Source organism: Scardinius erythrophthalmus, assembly GCF_964197995.2.
Source record: "Scardinius erythrophthalmus genome assembly, chromosome: 22".
NCBI classification, from domain to species: domain Eukaryota; kingdom Metazoa; phylum Chordata; class Actinopteri; order Cypriniformes; family Leuciscidae; genus Scardinius; species Scardinius erythrophthalmus.
In genome coordinates this window covers 3,467,201-3,489,112 of record NC_138242.1, presented here as the reverse complement: position 1 = coordinate 3,489,112, position 21,912 = coordinate 3,467,201, and the positions used below count along the sequence as shown (strand labels likewise).

Genomic DNA, 21,912 nt, shown 5'->3' with positions numbered 1-21,912 from the left:
AGAAGCGCTGCGCTGTTACACTACGTGAACTCACTCAGAGACACACAGAAGAACATGAAGAGTTGAATAAAGTCGTTATTTTTGTTTGTTTTTGCGCACAAAAAGTATTCTCGTCGCTTGATAAACTTAACGTTGAGCCACTGTAGTCACTTGGACTATTTTAACAATGTCTTTACTAACTTTTCTGGGATGGCAGATATTGATAACCTAGAAGCCTATGGAGGAGTGAGACAGCTCTCAGATTTAATCAAAAATATCTTAATTTGTGTTGAAGATGAACAAAAGTCTTACGGGGTTGAACAACACGAGGACTCTCTAATTATCATTTTTGGGTGAACTAACCCTTTCAGTTAATGATCTGTCGTACGGTCGACGACAGCAGAAGGAAGGGAGCATGTGTGGTGTCAGCTTACAGATTTCCACTGAAGGTGAAAGAAGAAGCAGTTCTCACTCCCTCAAGATGCTTTTCATGAAATACACAAACTCCCACATCAAAAATACAGAATCGTCTTCTGATTCACGATTGTGGTCCATATTCAGAAGGCTTGAGCACTTAAGTGTAACTGTATTGGGGTGGTATATTTGTAATAGTACAGTGTCTGCTCGGCGGTTGTGCTGCAGGGACTGATGTAGCTCCTGGGGCTGAGCAAGTGTTTATTTAACAGAGTGAATTTAGCTCAGTATCTCACACACACAACATGTTCTGACAAGACATTCAAGGTCAGAAGACAAGGCCTCACTCCCTGCCTCTTGCATATGGGTTTTTACCCACGCTCTTTTAACGATGGCATTTGGGGTTAATGCGAAAAGACTGGATTTTATTGTTTATCATTGAAGGATAAGATTTGTTAATTTTTCTAATATATGTTTTGTGGCTTTTAGCTTTGAGGTTAATCTACTCTACACTCTTAAAATAAAAAATATTGGCATTGATGGTTCAGTGAAGAACGTTTAGCATCCATGTAATCTTTCCATTGCACAAAAGTTTCTATATAGAGAAAAAAGTTCTTCAGTTAAGTTAAAATGTTCTTCTCACTAAGGAAAAAATTGGTTATTTTAAGAACTGATCACTTAAAGGTTCTTTGAGGAACCAAAAATGGTTCTTAATGGAACCTTTATTTTTTAAGTGTTTAAATGTTTTTTTTATAAGCAAAGCTACATTAAAGTAATCAAAAGGGACAGTAAATACATAAGACTGTTCTTTTGAACAATACTGCAAAATATATTCAAATAAGTGGCACAACTGTTTTCAACATTCATAATAATCAGTAATATTTCTTGAGCATCAAATCATGTGACACTGAAGACTGGAGATGCTGAAAATTCTGAAAATTTTCTGAAAATGATGCTGAAAATTCAGCTTTGCCATCACAGGAATATATTAAGTTTTAAAATATTTTATATTATTTAAATTGTAATGTTTCACAATATTACAGTTTTGTTTTTGATCAAATAAATGCAGCCTTGGTGAGCAGAAGTTATTTCAAAAACATCAAAAAAATCTTACTATCCCCAAATTTTTGAGTTACTGTACGTAATCGTGTGCTCAGAAAACGTTGACAAACCTTTAGCAGATACACTCTTGAAATATTTGTCAACAGACTCTGGTGTGCATCCGAGTCCTGAAAACAGCTTTCGTGCCAGCCAGACATCAGATTTGCGTCCGCACCAAATCTCTGCTGTGAAATTGCCTTAAAACACCTTTGTCACATAATATAACACAATGCTGCATGTATACTATGGAGATCTATAACTCAGACATTTTGCCTTGTATATATTTGTTTCAGGAAGCCAAAGATGACAGCGGGTTACTTGTCTGTCCGCTGTGTGATAAAGGCTTTCAGACCCAACACCAGCTCACCATGCACATCCGCCAGGTAACATGCACACCTGATTCATTTGTTCAATATACTGTTGCATACCTGTTGATTTCTTAAAGGGATGGTTCGGAGTAAAATCAACCTAGGGTCCTTTGCACCATGACCTCGAGCAAAACACCCCCCCCCCAGAAGCCTTTTTTCCCCTTGGTTGAACATTATTAAAGTTAGAGCTTATTTAGAGACATCAGCCGGATGTCTTAGTGCAGGCGCTAATGGATCCAAGGCTGTATCTGGTAAATTATCCCACTAATAATGCCCAAAATGGCACCAAACTTCTACAGTAGTACAAATTGGTTCTGTACTCATAAAACGAGGTATTGGAAAGTTTTTAAGTACATCAGGAGTTTATTTAAATAACTCTTGCCTGATGGCTCATGCTCACCCGGATGATATCTCTAAATAAGCTCTAACTTTAATAATGTTTGACTGATAATAATGTTTGGGGGGTGTTTGGCTCGATGTCATGGTAAAAAGGACTCTAGGTTGATTTTACTCCGAACCATCCCTTTAAAGTCTGTATGCAAGTCAGCAAAGATGGAATAAAGACAAGTACCATTTGTCCAAGTATTTTCAGAATATGCTTCATTAGACAACCTGGGAGAGTTAGACAAGACAATATATTGAAGAACTTGGCCTATGGTGTTAGTTAGCTGACCCAAATTTCCTTTTTCCAGCACAACACCGATAGTGGGAATGCGGACCACTCTTGCAGTATCTGCGGGAAGTCTCTGAGCTCGGCTAGCTCTCTGGATCGTCACATGCTAGTGCACAGTGGAGAGAGACCCTACAAATGTAGTGTGTGCCATCAGACTTTCACTACCAATGGCAACATGCACAGGTGAGTCTTGGTTTTCAAACAAAATTATGAGCATTTTGCTGTCAGGAGCCAAGATGTGTCCCTAAGGTTGAAGATTTTGAATGGCACGCCAGAATTGATCTTGTTTTAACTGGAGATTGCATTGCTCAAAGACGACATGAAACTGCACACATTTAATGTAATGAATTTCTGAGGAATATTGAAGATTCAAGGGGAAATAATTAGATTTCGAAAGAGTGTGAAGATTTGTTGGCTGTAATACTATTGGTTAATTTCTTTTATTCGTCTTATGGTTATGTCAGTAAATTCTTTTGAGAGTTAATTTTTTTTTCTTTTAAAACACTAAACTTTTTTAATGCCTTTTTAAAAACCAATTCATACTGATGAATTGTGCATTTATTTAGAAAGTTAATTTTGATTTCATGCTGACTTTCAGCTAATAGTGTAATTATCCATTTATTATTTTTACAGGTTTTAGTTTATAATTTCATACACAGTCGCACACCTTTGTGAACGGTTGATTATTCAAATTCAGTGTGTCTTAAATGCATTTGTAGATAGCTATGAGTAAGATGCATCACTGTATATGTGTGTGTGATTTAAGAGAAGGGAGATGTGCAGGAGTAGCATGGCCATCCGCCCTAATGTGTCGTCATACCTTCTGCTTTAATACTCAACAATGAGCTGTAATCCCAAGCTTAGCATTGACTTTGTGTCTTAGTGGATTTAATATGTTTGTGAGCAAGCCAAATAAGTCATATGCAGTTATTTTATTCCTTAATTGCTTTCATGCTGATCCAAATTTAAAACAAAGAGACCCAAGTGGAAACTAGATATTTACATGAAGAAATGTGAGTTGTGCAAAACACAGCACCATGAGAAGGGGTGTGTTACCAGGGTGTTGCTAGGATGTTCTTGGGTTGCTAATGTGTTCCAAGTGATTGCTAGTGTATTGCTATGTAGCATCTAGTGTGTTCTAGGATTGCTAAGGTGCTTTAAGTGGTTGCTAGTGCATTGCTATGCATCTGCAAGAGTGTTTTGGTATGTTCAAGCATGGTAAGATGGAAAAGAGAACTCAATGCAGTACTGGCATGCTGTCTGTGAAGCTACTGCTTGTTTGCGCAATTTGAGTGTGTGCGCACAGAGAGCCGATGTGAGTTCTCATCTTATTGCGCTTGAATGCAGACCAGGTGAGCAGAACCCAGATAGCATGATCTAGAGCTGCACGATTAATCGTTAAAAGATCGCGATCTCGATTCAAACACCCACGCGATCTTATTCTTAAATGACAACGATTCACATGTGTTTATTAAACCTTTGACAAAATCATACCGGAACATTCAGATATGTGTTGGCGATCAGGTACGAAACAGCCACTCTTTTCAACCGCACAGTATCATTATTTCCATGTTAAATATTCATGTTGTCACAGAAGAAATTGGATAAAAGTTTAGCCAATAGTTTGGATATAAACACTGATTTCTACAGAAGCGATCAAAATGGAGTAAATCACCTTTTGAAAGTAGCATAGCGCTTAAAATAACGATTGTATCGATTGCATCGTTACGCCACCAAAATGTATTTGTATTCATCCAGTAATGAAACAAGTGAAGTATTTATGAGCAAGTCAACTAGGGCTGCATTCATCAAAATGAAACGGCACTAGATTTGGCAAAGGCTGGGTATTTTTTTTTTTTTTTAATGCACAGCTTGTCAGTGAAGCACAGCTCTGTGATCAGTAGTAAATTCGGCTCCATCTGAAAGCCAGAAGGCGCTCTTGAGCAGAAACCCTGCAGAAGTATGATAACACACATCATTCCGGGAAATCCCTTTCTGAATAAACAGTATTTTGAAATGCTTTTAATAATTAAACACTAATAAAAAACACACAATATATGGTTTATCTGTTCTTTAAGCATTCTTGGGTATTTTCATGATTATAAAGTATATTTATACTTCAATGCTAATCGACATAGCCTTTATCACTGTATAGCATACTATGAAATATGTTGTGTGCCAACTGATGCTCAACTGTCGTTATGAAGTGAGTTTGGAGTAAAAAAAATGTTATTAAATGTCTTTTGTTGGACAAGAGGTTCATAAATGCTTTTCATGTTTGGAAATATATTAAGACACATGATGCTTTTTCAATTGCATGTTATAAGCGACTCAAATTCGCAGTGCTTTCAGATGGAGCAGCATTGGCTACTGATTACAGAGCTGTGCTTCACTAACAAGCTGCGCATAATAAATAATCGCAACCTTTGCGATCGATTTCATAATTGCAATAAGCCAAATTGGTTTAATCACGATTTCATGTTAATTCGTTTAATCGTGCAGCTCTATTTCAAACCATTTTTTTTTAATTATTAATTCAGATTGATAATTTTTTAATAGACTGCAGCAATTAACATTTTTTTAAGTTGCCTGTTCAGAATCGTGGGAGGATCATGATGAGTTTGAAACAAAAAAAAAAGTGATTATCAGTTTATATAGAAGCTTTAATGTGATCGTATACTGTAACGCTAGGCATGCTGTGTTAATTACATTTAAATGTTTGTACACGTTAAATAGAAAATATTAAACACAAAATAATATTTTTGACAGCCCTAATGATTTGAGAAGTTGAATTTCTCAAGTATATATGCTGTTTGTTTTTTTTTTTTTTGCTTTTTAGAGAAGTGAAAGCTTGTTGGTTGATTATATCCTTTAGGCCTCACCCTGCCTTTGCCTGGCACTGCGTTGAAGAGTTGCCCAGAGGATGAGTGTGCCACAAAGATAAATGAAAAGGCGTTGGTTTGTTTGTGTATGTTGGTGGTCATGTACTTGTGCTACTAGCTGGGTTTGTCAGCTATGTAGTTTTGCTCTTGTTTAAGGAGAGAGAGAGAGCGAGAGAGAGAGAGTTGCAGGAAGCGAAGGGTGACTTTAAAACACCTCCCCCACCCGTCGCTTCCCCAGTTTTGGTCATGGTATCTTCTCCCAGCAGGCCTTGCTGATGGAGGAGGTAAACATGAACTTCCTCCCAAGGTTGTGGAGGTTGATGGTGAAGTGCATATGGGGAATCTGTGTGTGTATTTGTGTGGACAGCTCTTAGTAAGTTGTTAAAGGCCTGCAGGGTAGGATGGCTTGAATAGACTCTCTGTAAATTGCAGTTATCTGGTAGTAAGCAGAAGTAAAGTGAAATTGTTGGGTGGAATTGGGTGTACTACACCACCTTTGATATGCATGGAATGTGCTGTGACGGATGTGAAGGGAATCTGGATTTACTACATCAGCTGTTACTGTCCTAATAACATTTCCTCCTCTTTCTCATTGTCTCGTGGTCTTCGTAATCTGTTTTAATTTTGATGACTGTAAAGAAAATGTAAACACTGTTTGCCTATGCAAAAAAAAAAAATTGCGGTCATGCTGCTAGTGTGTAGTTGTTAGGGTGTTCTGGGTGGTTACTTACTAATTGGAATATTTTTTTTTTTGCCAATTGTTGTAATCTTACAAGCAAAACTTCCCATCTCTTACGTCTTTAGCACAAACAGAGTACAAAAGTACATGCCAAAGTTTAATTGTGATTTGTTATGAATTACATAATGTATGTTAGAATATTTGGATAAATTCACTTCTTTCATAGTTCCCCCCCCCCCCCCCATTTTTTTCCTCTTCATTGTATTCATGAACACCTGAAAAATATTTGAGCAGTGTGAGAAAGTGTTTTTTTTTCAGTGCTGAAATAAGTTAACAGATAGTTATGAGGCCTCATGTATGACCGAGGAAGTTGTCCATGTAGTTGGCAAGGAATCAGCCATCTTGTGCCAAAGCATCACATGGTTTGGGGAGGGGGAGGGCTGGGAGGAGAAGGAGGGAGTCACTGTTGCCATGGAGAAAGGTCACAACTTCACAGAAGAGAGTCAAAGTGTGTTCTGATTGGCTGCTTTTATTTGCTTTAACTCCTTCAGTCTTAGCGACTCCACTGAACAGCCATAGGTTTAAAGGGGTGCCCTTGCTTTGACATTGCTTGGAAAAGAGGTAACTTTCTGACACCACAGTGCCCTCTGTCTGTGTCTGCGGGAACACCGTGGAATGCTTGGATTGGATGGAATGAACCTGTTTATGCATCAACAAGTTTTATGATCCTTTACAGATTAGCCAGCTTGCTCATGAAATGTCCATATTGACATCCTTCATTCAAGGCCAGGAAACTCCAGTCTAGTGCAATTTGAAAAAATGTTACCTCCACATTACTCATTACAATTTAATTGAAACTGTTCTGCATGACTCAGATTCAGTCATATACTTATTATAAACTAGCCATATTGAACTAATTAGTATTTTTCAGTGGATAAGTTGTCATCCTGTGTATGAGGTTACAGTGGTGGTGATTTCCATCCAATCACAGTTTGCTGACTTGGCATTGTTGGTTTTCTGTGATTGGTCAAAGGCAAGGTCAGAGTCCAGAGCAGAGAGATATAGCAGCCTTTCAGATCCTCACACGAGTGTCCAACATGCTGCTTGCTATTAATAAACCACTGACTGCAGAGTGAAAACTGAGACCGGCAAGACCATGGGATGTCTGACCTTTTTTACACTTGCACATGCATGTACACTTCCAAAGTACTTTCATAAGATAAACTTTTATAGATACACAGATATAAACTTACGATGTTTCACTGACATGTAATCTTTGATTGTACAATAAATATAAATCTTTTTGCCTCTGTGTGAGTTCAATGAAAGACTAAATGAATAGTGTATGTGATATTTTAGCCAACAGTGGGCTTGAAGCTGTTACTTAAGTCAGGCATCCTGATTTCTTTGGGCCTCCACTTCCTTTGTATCCTCACTGGTTTCCTCAGGATCTCTCTGGAAAATAGAGGATCAACTCCTACCCTCTCCATGCAACATTACCGTTCTCTTCCGCTGATCTCAACCCGCCATCTTGGACTTCACATATGCACATATAGAGTCTGCGAGATAATTGCAGGAGTTTCCAGGCCATTAGCATCATCCCATTACAGTCATTTCTGTTGGCTCCCATTGGGATGAACAGGGGTTCCTCTACCCTAAATTTCTAGAATATTATTCATTAATTACTCATCCATCAAACTGGTGGGAGGCAGCTGGAAATGTCCTCAAGATGCAACTACTTCCCAAGCATTAGTTCCACAGATGCCCAAGCATTTTTCAAAGATCAGAATCATTTGTGATTATCGCTAAACAATCTGTGACAGCTGGTTTGTTAACACCCAACATGCAGTTTTAAAGGACTCTTTTACCTGTTTTCAGACACATGAAGATCCACGAGAAGGACTCTGCCAGCTCCATCCCCAACAGTCCGACTCTTTCTCCACCTAAGCGACGACGTCCCTCTGCAACCAAACGCAAACTAAACCCAGATGAAGACCGAGAGAAGACAGAGGAGCCATCCAGCAAAAAGGTAAGTGTGGATCCACCATCTTACCCAGTGCTATCTGCACCCCAGGACGGTGCTCCCAAATTAAGCTACAAATAGCTGACAGTGACCTGTGTGCTGCAGGTCCTGGAGGATAGTGGGGCAGATGAGCAGAGTTTGAACAAAGGACAGGAGGAAGTTTTGACCTGTCCTATCTGCTTCAAGAACCTCACATGCAGAAACGACTTTGACACCCACATGGAGACCCATCCTGACACTACACTGAGGTACAAACACATGCATCAGGATAGTAAATGTATTGTTGTGAAGAGGCATGAATTTATTTCAGGCTTGATAACAAAGGAATGTTTAGAGTTAGACAATGGAACAGTTTTGGCCCTTCCTACACTCGGTTTTCTGTTCAGTATATTATAGCTGTCCATTAAGCTCAGACAGGAATGTTGTCCCTTTTGTTTGAGGTGAGAGTTGTATTGCAGGGAGACGCCAATAGCTGGGGCTTTAGGCTGGATCCCTGCAGTTGCTGGGAGATATGGTGGCATGCTTTGTGCTGGTACAGTCATAATTTAACACATCCGAATACAGAGGGGGCAACTCCTCTTGCTTATTAACTATATAAGCAAGGGATTTAGTTTCATTGGGATTTGCCTTTTATATTGTGCTACATGTTAAAAAAAAAAACATTTCGGTTTGGTTCAGATAGAAATCTTCCATCTTGTTTTACAGGTTTGGCCTTCTGAGTGTCAGAGTTTGGATTTTAAAGGAGAACTCCGGTCAATTTTAACATTGAGCTCATTTTTTTGTACATTTGGAGTGCTGTCAATACAAAGAACAACTACAAAAATCGGTGTTGCCTACACCGAGTTATTCTATTTTTAAAATTTGCACCCTGTTGACTTCAATGGGGCAAGTACTAAACCTGCTTTTAGCCTCTTAACATCCTTGATGTGTTATTACAAGTGCACAGAAAATGTGAGTGATTCCTTCTGAGTGAACACGAGTGGATCTGACTGCAGTAGATGTAAAAGATATGTATAAAAATGATGTTATTTAAGCCAGCGCAAATACCTGTTTACATCCTGTTTTTCGGTGCACATTTTCTGTGCACTTGTAATAACACATCAAGGATGTTAAGAGGCTAAAAGCAGGTTTAGTACTTGCCCCATTGAAGTCAACAGGGTGCAAATTTTAAAAATAGAATAACTCGGTGTAGGCAACACCGATTTTTGTCGTTGTTCTCTGTACTGACAGCACTCCAAATGTACAAAAAAATGAGCTCAATGTTAAAATTGACCGGAGTTCTCCTTTAAGCTATATTTGTTTTGCTTATGCTGAAATGTAATTGGCTGAGAATGATCATACCTACATGAGTGTAATCCTGTCGACGTGTCCCCCTCCCACTCGTGAGAGGCCTAAGAGGTTTCTTCCCTCCCATCCCAACCACCCCCCGCCCCGCATGTGGCCCCCAGGCTTAAGGCAAGGAAGTGGCATGTAAAGGAAAGAAGGGAAAATGGAGGGGGGAGGGACCACAGAGGTTGTGTGGCTGGGGGGGGATTTAATGAGACACAGGAGGAGACTTCAGCAAGATGCATTCTGCAGGACATCTCTGTAGCAGTGTGTGTGTGCATGCATGTGTGTGAGGTGGTATCTGTATCCTTGGAGACATCAGTCTGTAGACTATCCCTCTAAAATCACCCAACCGATGGCTAGCTCCTCTAGTTAATGGATAGCTGTATGGGATTGCTCTGGGTAAAGGAAGTTGGCAGGGCCTGTCTGAGTTTCAGTGCAGAGTTATTGTTGTATGGAAGTGCTGCAAATTTAGCACTAATCCTGTGTAATCACAAGAGCTAAGAGTGCTAGTTAAGAGGATCTAGACTGCTGTGAATTGGGTTCCACTCTGAAGAGTTCTAAAAGCAGCTAAATAACCACACTTACACATACAAACAGACACAAGAATGCTTTTCAAGATACAGACATGTTATCTGTCTCACCCAAACAGCCCTTCCAAGTAATGCAGACACTCCCATACATGCATGCTATAATACAATGAATAGAGCCAACTCTGAAATATGATTGGATGAGCCACGTTTGAAGCCATTGCAAAATAGCCAATAGAAACAACAGCATCCTGGACAGGGAATGGTTTGGTGTAATTATATGCAACAGTGCTTGAACTCTTTGTAACAGGACAGCTAAATTTTGCTTCTCCATTTTGATTTACATGATTTTCTCATGCAACTCTGACCAAATGTATTAAAGCATTCACAAGCAGTAATCTTTAACCTGTTGTTAGCACTTTAGCTCATTATGCTTCTCAGGTGGATGCGCTGCTATGCTCTGCCTTGCATTGCATTGTGTATGTCTGCTGAGATAAAAGCTCCTTATAGTCCCTACGGACACGTCATCACCATGATCAGGGACAGGACATGTGATAAGACCAGTGCACAGACATTAACCAGCTGTCTTTTGCAGCACCCAATAAACGCTGAACGAGAGCCATTGTAGGCTAGGGTGTGATTACTGTTAACTTTCAAATTCACCTAGGAAATCCTAGATATATTTTGGATGTTTAGGATGTGTTTCCACAGCACACTGTAGATTTTGAGCAATGAAGAATTTGGGCAATGATAAATAATAATAATAATAGTAATAATGTCAGTGTGTTATTGAGAATGAATTTATGCATATACAACATGCAGATTAACTACAAATAGATACAAACAATGTGTGTGGTGCATCTTTGAAATCAACACCTTGCATTCTTATTCCTAGATGTGATTTATGCTGCATTTCTTTCCGGACACACCGAAGTTTGCTCCGCCACAATGCAGCTACCCATAAGCAGCTACCCACAGACCCCAATGGACGACCCTTTATTCAGAATAACCCATCCATCCCTCTTGGCTTTAATGATCTGGCTTTCATTGACTTTTCATGCCAGAAGTTCCCTCGTATTGCCCAGGTAAAAGCCATTGTCAACTTTTCTGTGGTTAATCTGCACAGTTTGTAAAAGTTATTTGTCTCGACTGTAATATGCGAGTTTTGTTAAGTTTCATTTTTATTTTGACCCACAGATTTGGTGTGAAACAAACCTCCGCCGATGTACTGGCAAATTCCATCGTTTTGTATGTGACACATGTGATAAGGCATTCCCTCTGAGCTCAGCTCTGGACTTGCACAGAGCTTCACATGAGACTTCAAGTGGCACCCAAGAGACCACTTCACCCTTAATTATGAAAGATGAGCCTCCCACTCCTGAGAAAAGTAGCTTCATGGACTCCCTGGGCTTGCAGCACATCTCCCAGATCAAGCCTGCCCCCTCAGAAGAGGATATCCAGCAGGCCAAGCTAGATAGCATCCGGATTATCCATGTAGATCCGAATCAGTCCACCGTACCTCAAGAGGCTGGCCTTGTTGGTGGGGTTAACCTGTCTCTTGTCGACCCAGCGACTCTTCACGGACTGTCCCATCAAGAAGCTCTCAAACTGCTGTCCCTTCAGCCTTTCCAGACAGGTTTTCTGGTGCAGCCAGATGGTGGTATGGTGGTGAAGCCTGTTTGTGGTGAATCCGGCATGGAACTAGCTGATATACAGCAAATGCTCAAAGTAGCTTCAGCTGCTCCTAACCAAATCTCGCTCCCACCCTTATCCAAGGCACCCTGTAGTGCTGTGCAGTCGGGCTACAAGCAGATGCCTCCTCTCAAGCCAAAGCCCTTGGTGGCTCCCAGAACCAGTATGGTAGCTTCAACTCCACCACCCCTATTAAACACCCAGCAAGCTTCACTGGGCTGCATCAGCCCAAGCCTCCCACCCCCTGCCAGCCATCCTCTCAAGACAGCAAGGGATCTCTCCTCATCTTCTTCTCCCTCTTCTGCCAACAACCAAGCTTCTGCAGAGAGGATACAAATGGAGGCAGACTGCATGGGAGATGCCCATACCCCAATGGACATGGATGAAAGACATATCAAGCAGGAGAATGGCAAGTTAGATGAGACCACTGTAAAGAAGGGAGGAACTCAAAAAGGCTCATACCCCTGCCGATTTTGTGACCAGGTCTTTGCTTTCTCTGGTGTCCTTCAGGCACACATGCGATATCATTTGGGCATCCTACCCCACCAATGCAATATCTGCGACTATGTTGCTCCAGACAAGGCTACATTGATCCGTCATTTGAGAACGCACAGTGGGGAGCGGCCCTATGTCTGCCGTCTCTGTCATTACCCATTTACTGTCAAGGCTAACTGTGAGCGCCATCTTCGCAAAAAGCACATGAAAAACAATCGCAGGGAGATTGAGAAAAACATCAAGTATGTTACCTCGTCCACGTCCACAGCAGATGTACTGGAGCAGGCTGGGACTAGTGAAACTACATGCCGCTTCTGTGGGGAGGACCTAAAGACCTTCCGGGCCCTGCAGATTCACTTGCGAACACATAATGGCTGCCAGCGAAAGCCATTTGAGTGCAAGCGTTGTGGAGCAGCCTTCCTTGCCAAGCGTAACTGTATCCATCACCTTCTCAAACAACATCCAGAGGTCCAAGAGCAGGATATTGAAGAGCACATAATCACTCTTCTAGCTGCCTCAACCCAAAATAGCCCAAACCCATCTCCTCACAATGGGGTTTCTCCTAGCACTGTGGTGCAGCCTATCAAGGTTGAAGACCTCAACTTCTACAGCATGGATATGGATCAACCTCTGGACTTCTCTAACAAAAGTCGTGGGGGCAGCAGTGTTGGAAGTGTGAGTGGATCACCCGGGATCAAAATTGAGCCTGTCTCCTATGACTCTTCCATGGAACCCATTGACCTCTCTATTCCTAAGAATCCTCTGAAAAAGCTTAAACAAGACATTGAGGCTGTATTGCCAAGAGAGATTAAGAAAGAGCATTCAACTATTAGCATCCTTGCACAGGCTCTTCAGACTGATAAGTCCATTGATGAGAAGCCCCAACCGCTTGGATGCTACCAGGTCCCCGTAGCCTTGACCTCCCTTACTGGTAGCACTAATTCTGCAGGAAGACCCTTGCGTCTAAAGCCTCTGCTTCCTAAACCTTCCTCTGCTGCTGTGAAGGAGCTTCCACCACTGGCATCCATTGCTCAGATAATTTCCTCTGTTTCTGGTGCCCCTGACCTTCTTAAACGGGACAACACTAATAGCCTTCATGCTGATTCTGATATACATGGCAAGCAAGAGTCAACAGATACCTTGATAGAGGAGCTCTCCGTAGAGAGCTCCAAGAAGAGATCCAGGAAAAGGGCTTCCAGAAGCATAACGAAAGAGAAAACTGTGATAAATGCCACAGACCCGAGTATTGATTTGGAGTCTAGTGGGGAGTTTGCAAGTGTTGAGAGGATGTTGGCGAACACTGATGCGAACAAGTTTAGTGCCTATCTTCAGACTAACACAATTGAGTTGGCAAGAAAAGAAAGTCAGCAGCCAGGTGCTAGTGACGAGAAAGAGGTGAAAGATGAGAAACGCTTGCCAGCCCGGCAGACTATTCAACCCCATCAGTCCAAAGGGAAGAAGAATGCATACTCAAATTCTGTGCAAAAGATGACTTGTCCTTTTTGTCCCAGAGTTTTCCCTTGGGCCAGTTCGCTTCAGCGCCACATGTTAACACACACAGGTGACTCTTATGTACATTTTTACAGACTCCAGCACTGTTACCCCTCATAGTATGTGTGTAATTTATTTTCTTGCTTTTATTTTGAATTTCTTAAACAGGTCAGAAGCCATATCCTTGTCCCCAATGTGATGCCTTCTTCTCGACCAAGTCCAACTGTGAGCGACATCTTTTACGCAAGCATGGCGTTTCCAACCGAGTGCTTAGGCGCAATGGTGGAATACCCAAGTCTAAAGACGGAGAGGAAGGCTCACAAGAGAGTGCAGGTATCAAAAATAATATGCAAACTTTAAATTGCTTATAGACGTTGGTATCTTTTAACTGTTGATTAACCATTGAGGTTAAAACTTCACTTTATTACCTGATGTGCAATGTGTCAATTTATATTTTAGAGAGCACGTCTGAGACAGAGCTTCCTGTGAGTGAGGCAATGGATCTCACAAGATCAGACCCTGAGAAGCCTGAAGCAATGGATGCTGAAAAACCCTCACCAGCTAAGCCGACAGAAGCAGCTGTTGTAGAGCCTATTCCTCACAAAGAGGAGGACGACCCAACAGCTCTCGAGTCATTGAAGCACAGCGACTCAGAAAAAGAGGATGGTGATTCCCATAGCAATAAGACCCTTGACTTGACGTTTGTCTCTAAGCCAAAGGACTTCAAGATCACTGAGAAAGACCAGCCACAGTCCTCCCCTGCAGCAGATGGTGACATGTCTGATAAAACCCCTCAGGATGAGTCCAAATTCACCTGCAAAAGTTGCAAGAAGAGTTTCCGCTACGCTGCCACCCTTACCAGACATGAGAAAGTTCATCAGCAGGATGAAGCATCAGACTCAACTAACGGACTTGCACAAAGCCTCACAAAATCGGCTGATCCAATTATGCCTTGTGAAAATAAGAAAGAGGTTACAGACGAGGAGGTGGAGATCTTAAAGAAGGGCACATCTGAGAACGAGGGAACGGGCAGTGTGGTGGAGAGTGGATCGGAGGAAGATAAGGAGAGAGAGAGTGATGAAGAGGGAGCTGCAACTGAACCAAAGAGTGCCGAGGGAGAAAGTGAAGAACTTGGCAGCAAGCCAGACAAGAGGAAAAAGGTGTGCAATATATGCAACAAACGTTTCTGGAGCCTTCAGGATCTCACCAGACACATGCGCTCTCACACAGGTAAAGACAAATCTGAAAACATACTTAGATTGGTAAATCATTCATAAGAACTGACAGCTCTTGTTTGATAATTAACTGTTTTGGTTAAACTATTTTAAAGTCCCTGTAAAGTCAAAATTAAGTATGTGTTCTGAGTTTGTCACACCACAGAAAAATGTGTTATTAGCCACCCAGCCAAATTTTAATGATAAAAAGAGCCGGCAAGTACATAAAATAAGCGATCAAAATCTTGAAAAAATGAGCAGTAGTCTCTGCTCTCAAACGCTGGGGGCGTGTCCGATGGCTGCGCTGAAACCACGCCCACTCACGGGAAAGCTCGCTGCCGTCGACTCACACTGACTCACCACACTCAACTGTCACAGCTACAGTCGGAAAGGATGCTCCTAGCAGCTTAATTTGTTTTACAAAGCCATACATGTTCGAGCCTGGACTACCTACTATAATTATAACATAAGCACACAAGGCAACTTACACTCATTGGTGGGCACGCACTGCCGATGATGGCACCAGTTGTCGGCGCGACGGGAGGATGAAGGCCGAGGCGGGAGATAGACGGTTCGGCCACATTCACCAGTAACAGCGGATTACCAGTGAATGAATCCCAGTTGTCTCCGACTAAAGTTTATAAAACTATCCCGTGTAAAATGATCACTAAAGAGGCGGGTTTTGGCGATGATCCTCAGCTCTCCATCAAGGTGGCTCTTCACAAAATTAATCCATCTCTTGTTGATATGATAGTTTTTCGGAAATTTAAATAAGGACACCGATCTGTTTTGTACGTGATCGCATCCAGGTAATACGCATTTCCGTGACGAAGGCATAGCTAGCTAGCAAACTGTAGGTTATGTAGTAACTAATAGTACTGACAGTAACTCGCGATCGGCAAACTGATGTGAAGGGGCTCCAGTGCGTCATCAAGTAGGGGCGTGTCCAGGAGCTCAGGGGCTCCAGTGCGTCATCGAGCCCCCGTTTTAGCCCCGCCCAAAAAATCCGGAACACAGCAACGGTGAAAAACTGTTTAACGGTCTAACTCCACAATTCAGTACTTCACAGTGTACAGTCTTTGTAATATGATTTAGCAATACATTTCTAACATTTATAATGTGTTTAGAATTTTTTTTTAGAATTGCCTTTACAGGGACTTTAAGGTGTCATTGTTGCAGTGTAATTATATATTTAAGTACTGAGTAATATTAATTAACTACATGTACTTGCTATAGGGTTAGGGTAGGATTATGATTTGGTTGAGGGTTAGTTGCATGTAATTATGCATCATTTACTGTTATTACTATGGTAAGTACATGTAACAAGGACACTAAAATAAAGTGTTACTGTTGTGGCAAAAATATTCATTAAACAACCATCACTGCGTAAGAGACATTTCTGAAGTCAAATTGTCTTTTAAAAGTATTTATTCTTGCAAGAAGGCCCAGTTGCCACACAGAAGTCACCAGTACAGTCTGTGAAACAAGTGCGACCACGAGGGAGGAAGAAACAGAGCCTTTATATCTTTTCCAAGGTCTCTTACAGGCCGGCTCTTATCTATAGAAGGACAGGTTTTCTAGTGATCTAATTCTTCTGAGTTTATTCCTACAAACTCACAAGTCTTAAATTGGACGCCCTTTTCAATCTGCCTCCTCCTGATGTCTCACCTGTTTCCCAGTGTTTAAAAACACACACACATTAGTCATATGTTGGCAGACTACGTACAGTCCAGCAAAGATTATTTCAATGTCTTAATTAATAATGAAAATCAACACTGTAAATCAATGAAAATCTAAATTTTCCATTACATTACCAATGTTTCTTATTAAAAGCTCAACGTTTTGAATGCCTTGTTTCTACCAGGTGAGAGGCCTTACAAGTGTCAGACATGTGAGCGCACCTTCACCCTCAAGCACAGTTTGGTCCGACATCAGCGGATCCACCAGAAACTACGTGGAGTGGATAGTGATGGTTCGACTTGCGGGGCCGCAGGTGGACCCGACGAGGAGGGCTTCAGTGGGCGTTCGGCTAGCGAAGGCGAGTGCACACCCACCAGCACCAATCCACCCTCTGAGAATGAAAGTGAAATAACAGACACTGTTAAGGGGGAACCGACCTCACAGGATAAAGAGGACTGTGCACCCGCTGTGGAAACTGAAGAGTTTAAACTAACTTCCGAGACTGGACCAGAAACACCCAAAGAACCTTCAGCAGAGGAACAAGCATCAGATTCATCCAACACATCTGACGTAGAGCCGTCGGAGGGATTCATCCAAGGTTTACTGGAGATCCACACCCAGCCCACTACTGAGCACATTTTGCCCACCTCCGAACCGCCACTGCTTGGGGTGAAGTGAAGAGCAACTCTTTCTTGGGTTATCTTTACGTTGTGAAACATTGTGCTGCAACAAGAAGCAGTGCCATATAACAAAAGTACATTGCAGTGAAAAAAGCGATGACTGTTTCCAAGTGCCTTTCTACTTTTTTTTGCTATATCTTTATCAGCATTTATCATGATCTAAAGTTGATTTTTATAGTATTTTACAATGATCGTTGTGATTTTTTTTTTGTTGTGGAATCCTGAGAGAACTACAATAAGCAATATATGAACAAATTTGCATATCGTTTTGTACAGTTCAGCGACAGTGAAAACTGTCTTATGAAAAGCAGGTTTATGGCCTATTCAACGAAGGCTGAGACTAACAAGAGGAGATATTTCTACTGAGAGGCTCGCACCCAAGTGCATAACTGGAATACGCAAAGACGACTTGTTCACCACAGGGCTTCTTCGTGGCTGTTTGTCCTCCCTTTATTTGCCTGTAGTTTCCCATTTTGTGTAAATCCTTTAATGACAAAGGCTTCCAGAGTAATTGTTTTATTACAATAATGAGCTCTGTTGTTCTGGGTGCTGTCACGTAGAGATTCTTTGGGAGGGGAAACAGCCCAGCAAAGATCTGAGGGTCATACTTGGAAAGGTGTTTAACAGCTATGACGTAAAGTATATGGGCAATGTTTGCCCAAAAATAGGTGATGAATGTCCAGCTGTGCTGATTGTGTCAGATGTCCTTAGCATTAGCATTTTGTTTTTTGGCACAAAAGGGGTGTTTTTTTTTAATGAGGGAAGGCATGTTTTTAACTTAAGGCCTCGTGAATTACTGTCCCTCAAGCCCTATCTCAGAAACTTAAGAACACACACACACACACACAAAAACAACAAGAAAAAACAATAAGGAATTACAGGAAGCCCATGAGTTGATGTACTTGACAAAAATGATGAAATGTGTACCTGTTTCCAGGGTGACCCGTCTTCCAAAAACATCACTTTTTAAGCCTTACTCTTTCTTCTGAGCTTTAGGCAGAGGCGTCTCACTTTCTGCCGGGCTCATGAACTAAACTTCATGGTGTACTTGAACCCTGTCGCCCTGCTGCCTCCTGTCGGGATGTGCCTCAACTAGGAGGACCCCATGTCAATCACACGTTCTTTTGTAGTGTTGGATCTCTTTGACCTCTCAGTTTTATGAACTCATGTTGTAAAAAAACCTCAGACACAAACAAAGCAAACCTCAAAGGGCATGAAGACTGTTTGAAATCGCATGGACTGGTAAGCGTCTTCAAATATAGGTCTTCTGATTTCCTGGAGCAACCGTCTAGCAAACGAATAACTGTTGACCTGCAGGATGATATAAGAAGGCAAATGAGTGAAAAGGAATATTGAACCGATTGTGGCAATGGAGAGAGAATTTGCCCCTGATTGGAAATCAGGTTGTGTGCGCCCCCTAGTGGTGAATATCTAACATCTCTGCTCAGGCAGGAGACTTGTAGTATTGGATGAACTTGAATGCAATTGCAATCGCTTTCTCAATCTGTGTATTCCGGGACTTCTGCTTCTCCCGATGCCTTTTCCTGGGTTCATGTGAGTGTGTTTTGTGTTGGTTGTGCGTGGAAGTGGTTGGTTTTCTGGTAAGAATGCTCACAGACTGTTTTTAATGTATTTATTATGACCCAGTGCAGGTGAAGTAAATGTGGAGAAGCCATGTATTAACACAATTATGCTGCGTAAAAAAATGATTCAAATTCAATACTTAGCATCCCAGTTTTGATCTGGGTTCTTGATGATAAAAATCACTTTTGATCTGAAAGCTTTATGTAGACCTTTGTATGCATTGTTTTTTTGTTTTTTTTTGTAGAATGTGTGGTCTGTTTCTGTTATCTTTATTATATTATTATAATGATGATGATGATGATGATAATGATGATGATTATTTCAGTTTGACAGAGAAGTTGTTTTCATTGATATATTCTTTTAAGTATAAAACTGTGAAATTTACTGTTATTCTGCTATGGGTGAATCTGTAGGGTAGGTTTGCATGATAACCTTTTATGTTGTTGAGTTATAAATGTTTTATTTTATTTTTTCTTCTTCTTTTTGCCCCACCAGCCGCCTCGCTCTGTCTCACTCTCAGGGTTCGTACAAAAGGCTTTCTCAAATCATAATTTTCCTTGCAAAATTGTTCTTCACCTATGATTTCTGAATATATTAAATCGTCAATCACTACTTTTTTTAGCACTTGACTGTGAATTCAAATCAACAGGGTGGAGTTATCAAATCCACATTCCACTCTTAGGTTTTCTACAAGATATGTTCACCTTTTCCCCTGTTTTTCTTTCTTTTCTTGTTTTAATCCTCCCTGTCTCTTTGGAAGAATGGAGAGCTGTCACTGTTTGACGTGTTGACCGATGTAAAAGGGAGTTTCGTGTCGCTGCTACATCCCCAAAAATAATTCTACTGGACTTGAATGGAACCAGAATCACCAGAACATTTTTGGTACACTACTCTTGTTCTCCGAATGAGTGCTTCAGAATCAGAAATTTAAGCTGTTCTGTATCAAAACTATTCAAGCAATAAAGATATATTAATGAAAAGACGATCAGGCAGTGTTGTTGCCCATTTAATGCATCATTTTGTGTTCTTCAGTCCAGAATTTTACTGGGCTTTTCAAGCTTTTGTTTTTGGCAAGCAATAAAGGCCTATACATTTTTCTCAACCCATTTGTCCAGAAAGAAGTACATCCAAAATCGCATGCTGTCATATTAAGTTGGTACTACATTTGATGTGGAACGAACTTCACAACCATTAAATATAGTCTGAATGTGTGCAGTGAATCCAGACGGACCACATTTGCCATGTTGGATTTGTTATATGTTGTGTTCCTTCACTGCCATTCACGACCTCACGGGATAGAAAAGTGTCCAATGGATGTGCACTTCAGAATCCCTGTGGAAATAGTACCCAAATGTTTAATGAATAGTAATATTGTGAATTACATGCTTCTCATGTAATGTTTACTGTAAAGTAGGGGATTAGGCATATCGGACACAGGTACTGTTTCCAGGAATTTTGCATGTTGCATCCACACCAAGGATTGGCTGGTTGGCTTCAGTGGTAGATGCTGTAACCACACCATGCAAATAGACCTTAAAGGGATAGTTCACCCAAAAATGAAAATTAGCCAATGATTTACTCACCATGAAGCCATCCTAGGTGTATGTGACATTCTTATTTCAGACGAATACAATGGCTCTTCCAAGCTTTATAATGGGAGTGAATGGGTTTTTGTTTTTGGAAGTCCATCAAAGCGCATCCATCCCTGATTAAAGTGCTCGAAACGGCTCCAGGGGTTTATAAAGGCACTTCTGAAGCGATGCGTTCATGTAAGAAAAATATTCATATTTAAAACTTTATCGACTAAAATAACTAGCATCCGGCAGACGGCCGTAAGCAAGTCGACTTACGCCAAAAGAGTAACGCTTGACGATGTATGACGTAGGATGTAGGAGACGCCTCTCGCGTTTCAAACAAACAGGGCTGGGCAACCGCGTTCGTCATTACGTTGTGCGTCAAGTTCAAGAGTTAGCCTACTCTTTCGCCGTAAATCGATGCATACGGCCGTCTGCCAGATGCTAGTTATTTTAGTCGATGAAGTTTTAAATATGAATATTTTTCTTACACGATCGCATCGCTTTGCTTCAGAAGGCCTTTATTAACCCGCCAGAGCCGCGTAGAGCACTCTTATCAGGGATGGATGCGCTTTGATGGACTTACAAAAACAAAAAACCCATTCACTCCCATTATAAAGCTTGGAAGAGCCAGGACATTTTTTTATATATGACTCTGATTGTATTCGTCTGAAAGAAGAATGTCATATACACCTAGGATGAAATTATGGGCTAATTTCCATTTTTAGGTGAACTATCCCTTTAATTACAACATAGACCCTGTCCCAGATGGCACACTTCATATGCACTTACAGTCTTGTGGACCTATAATGGCCACAACATGCGCTTGCTCGTGTGGTTCAGGAGATAGTAGAGTCTCCCATTTGTTAGTTTAGGTTTCAGAACTGTGCTCGCGAGCTCCCCCTTTGCGGTCGTTACACGCCCAAGATACACACTTTTGCTGAGCCCGCACTGAAGCGAGCTTTGCAGCAGACTTCTAAAGTGACATTAACAGTGCGGACTCGTGGGAAAAGTTAATTTAGTGAGAGATTAGTGATGCCTCAGTGTTTTATTGAGCAATTTAGAAGGCCTTTTATTCCTGCTTTAACGAAGCTGTGTAATTATTGAATGGATTGATTGTGCTGTAATGTTTAATTGTTTGTGATGTGTTATGGGGGTTCAAGGGGATTAATAAAGATTTCTAACCAAACCTGACCATAGGAAGACCGTGAGTGTTTAGAGTGCCATTTGGGACAGGGCCAGAGAAACAATAAGAGGAAAATTGGGTTACACTTTATTTTAAGGTGTCATTGTTACAGTGGAATTATATATTTAAGTACTGAGTAATAATAAGAAACTACATGCACTTACTACAGGGTTAGGGTAGGATTATGATTTGGTTGAGGGTTAGTTGCATGTAATTATGCATCATTTACTGTTATTAATATGGTAAGTACATGTAACATATGTAACAAGGACACTGTAAAATAAAGTGTTACCAAAAATTGTTACTGTTACCACTAAAAAAAAAAAATAAATACATATATA

General features: G+C 41.0%; 1 protein-coding gene across 5 annotated transcripts in view; it reads left to right on the top strand.

Annotated features, from left to right (window-relative positions):
* rreb1a (ras responsive element binding protein 1a) overlaps positions 1-20,028 on the top strand; it is a 63,541-nt gene extending 43,513 nt beyond the window's left edge. For all 5 annotated transcript variants that reach the window (XM_081352199.1, XM_081352195.1, XM_081352198.1 and 2 more), the window contains 9 exons: positions 1,788-1,877; positions 2,555-2,718; positions 7,975-8,125; positions 8,225-8,367; positions 10,871-11,060; positions 11,173-13,723; positions 13,822-13,986; positions 14,113-14,883; positions 16,732-20,028. In XM_081352199.1, coding sequence (XP_081208325.1) covers positions 1,788-1,877; positions 2,555-2,718; positions 7,975-8,125; positions 8,225-8,367; positions 10,871-11,060; positions 11,173-13,723; positions 13,822-13,986; positions 14,113-14,883; positions 16,732-17,225 — 4,719 coding nt within the window. In that variant the 3' untranslated portion in view covers positions 17,226-20,028. The remainder of the gene's footprint in view (positions 1-1,787; positions 1,878-2,554; positions 2,719-7,974; positions 8,126-8,224; positions 8,368-10,870; positions 11,061-11,172; positions 13,724-13,821; positions 13,987-14,112; positions 14,884-16,731) is intronic.
* The last annotated feature ends 1,884 nt before the right edge of the window (positions 20,029-21,912 follow it).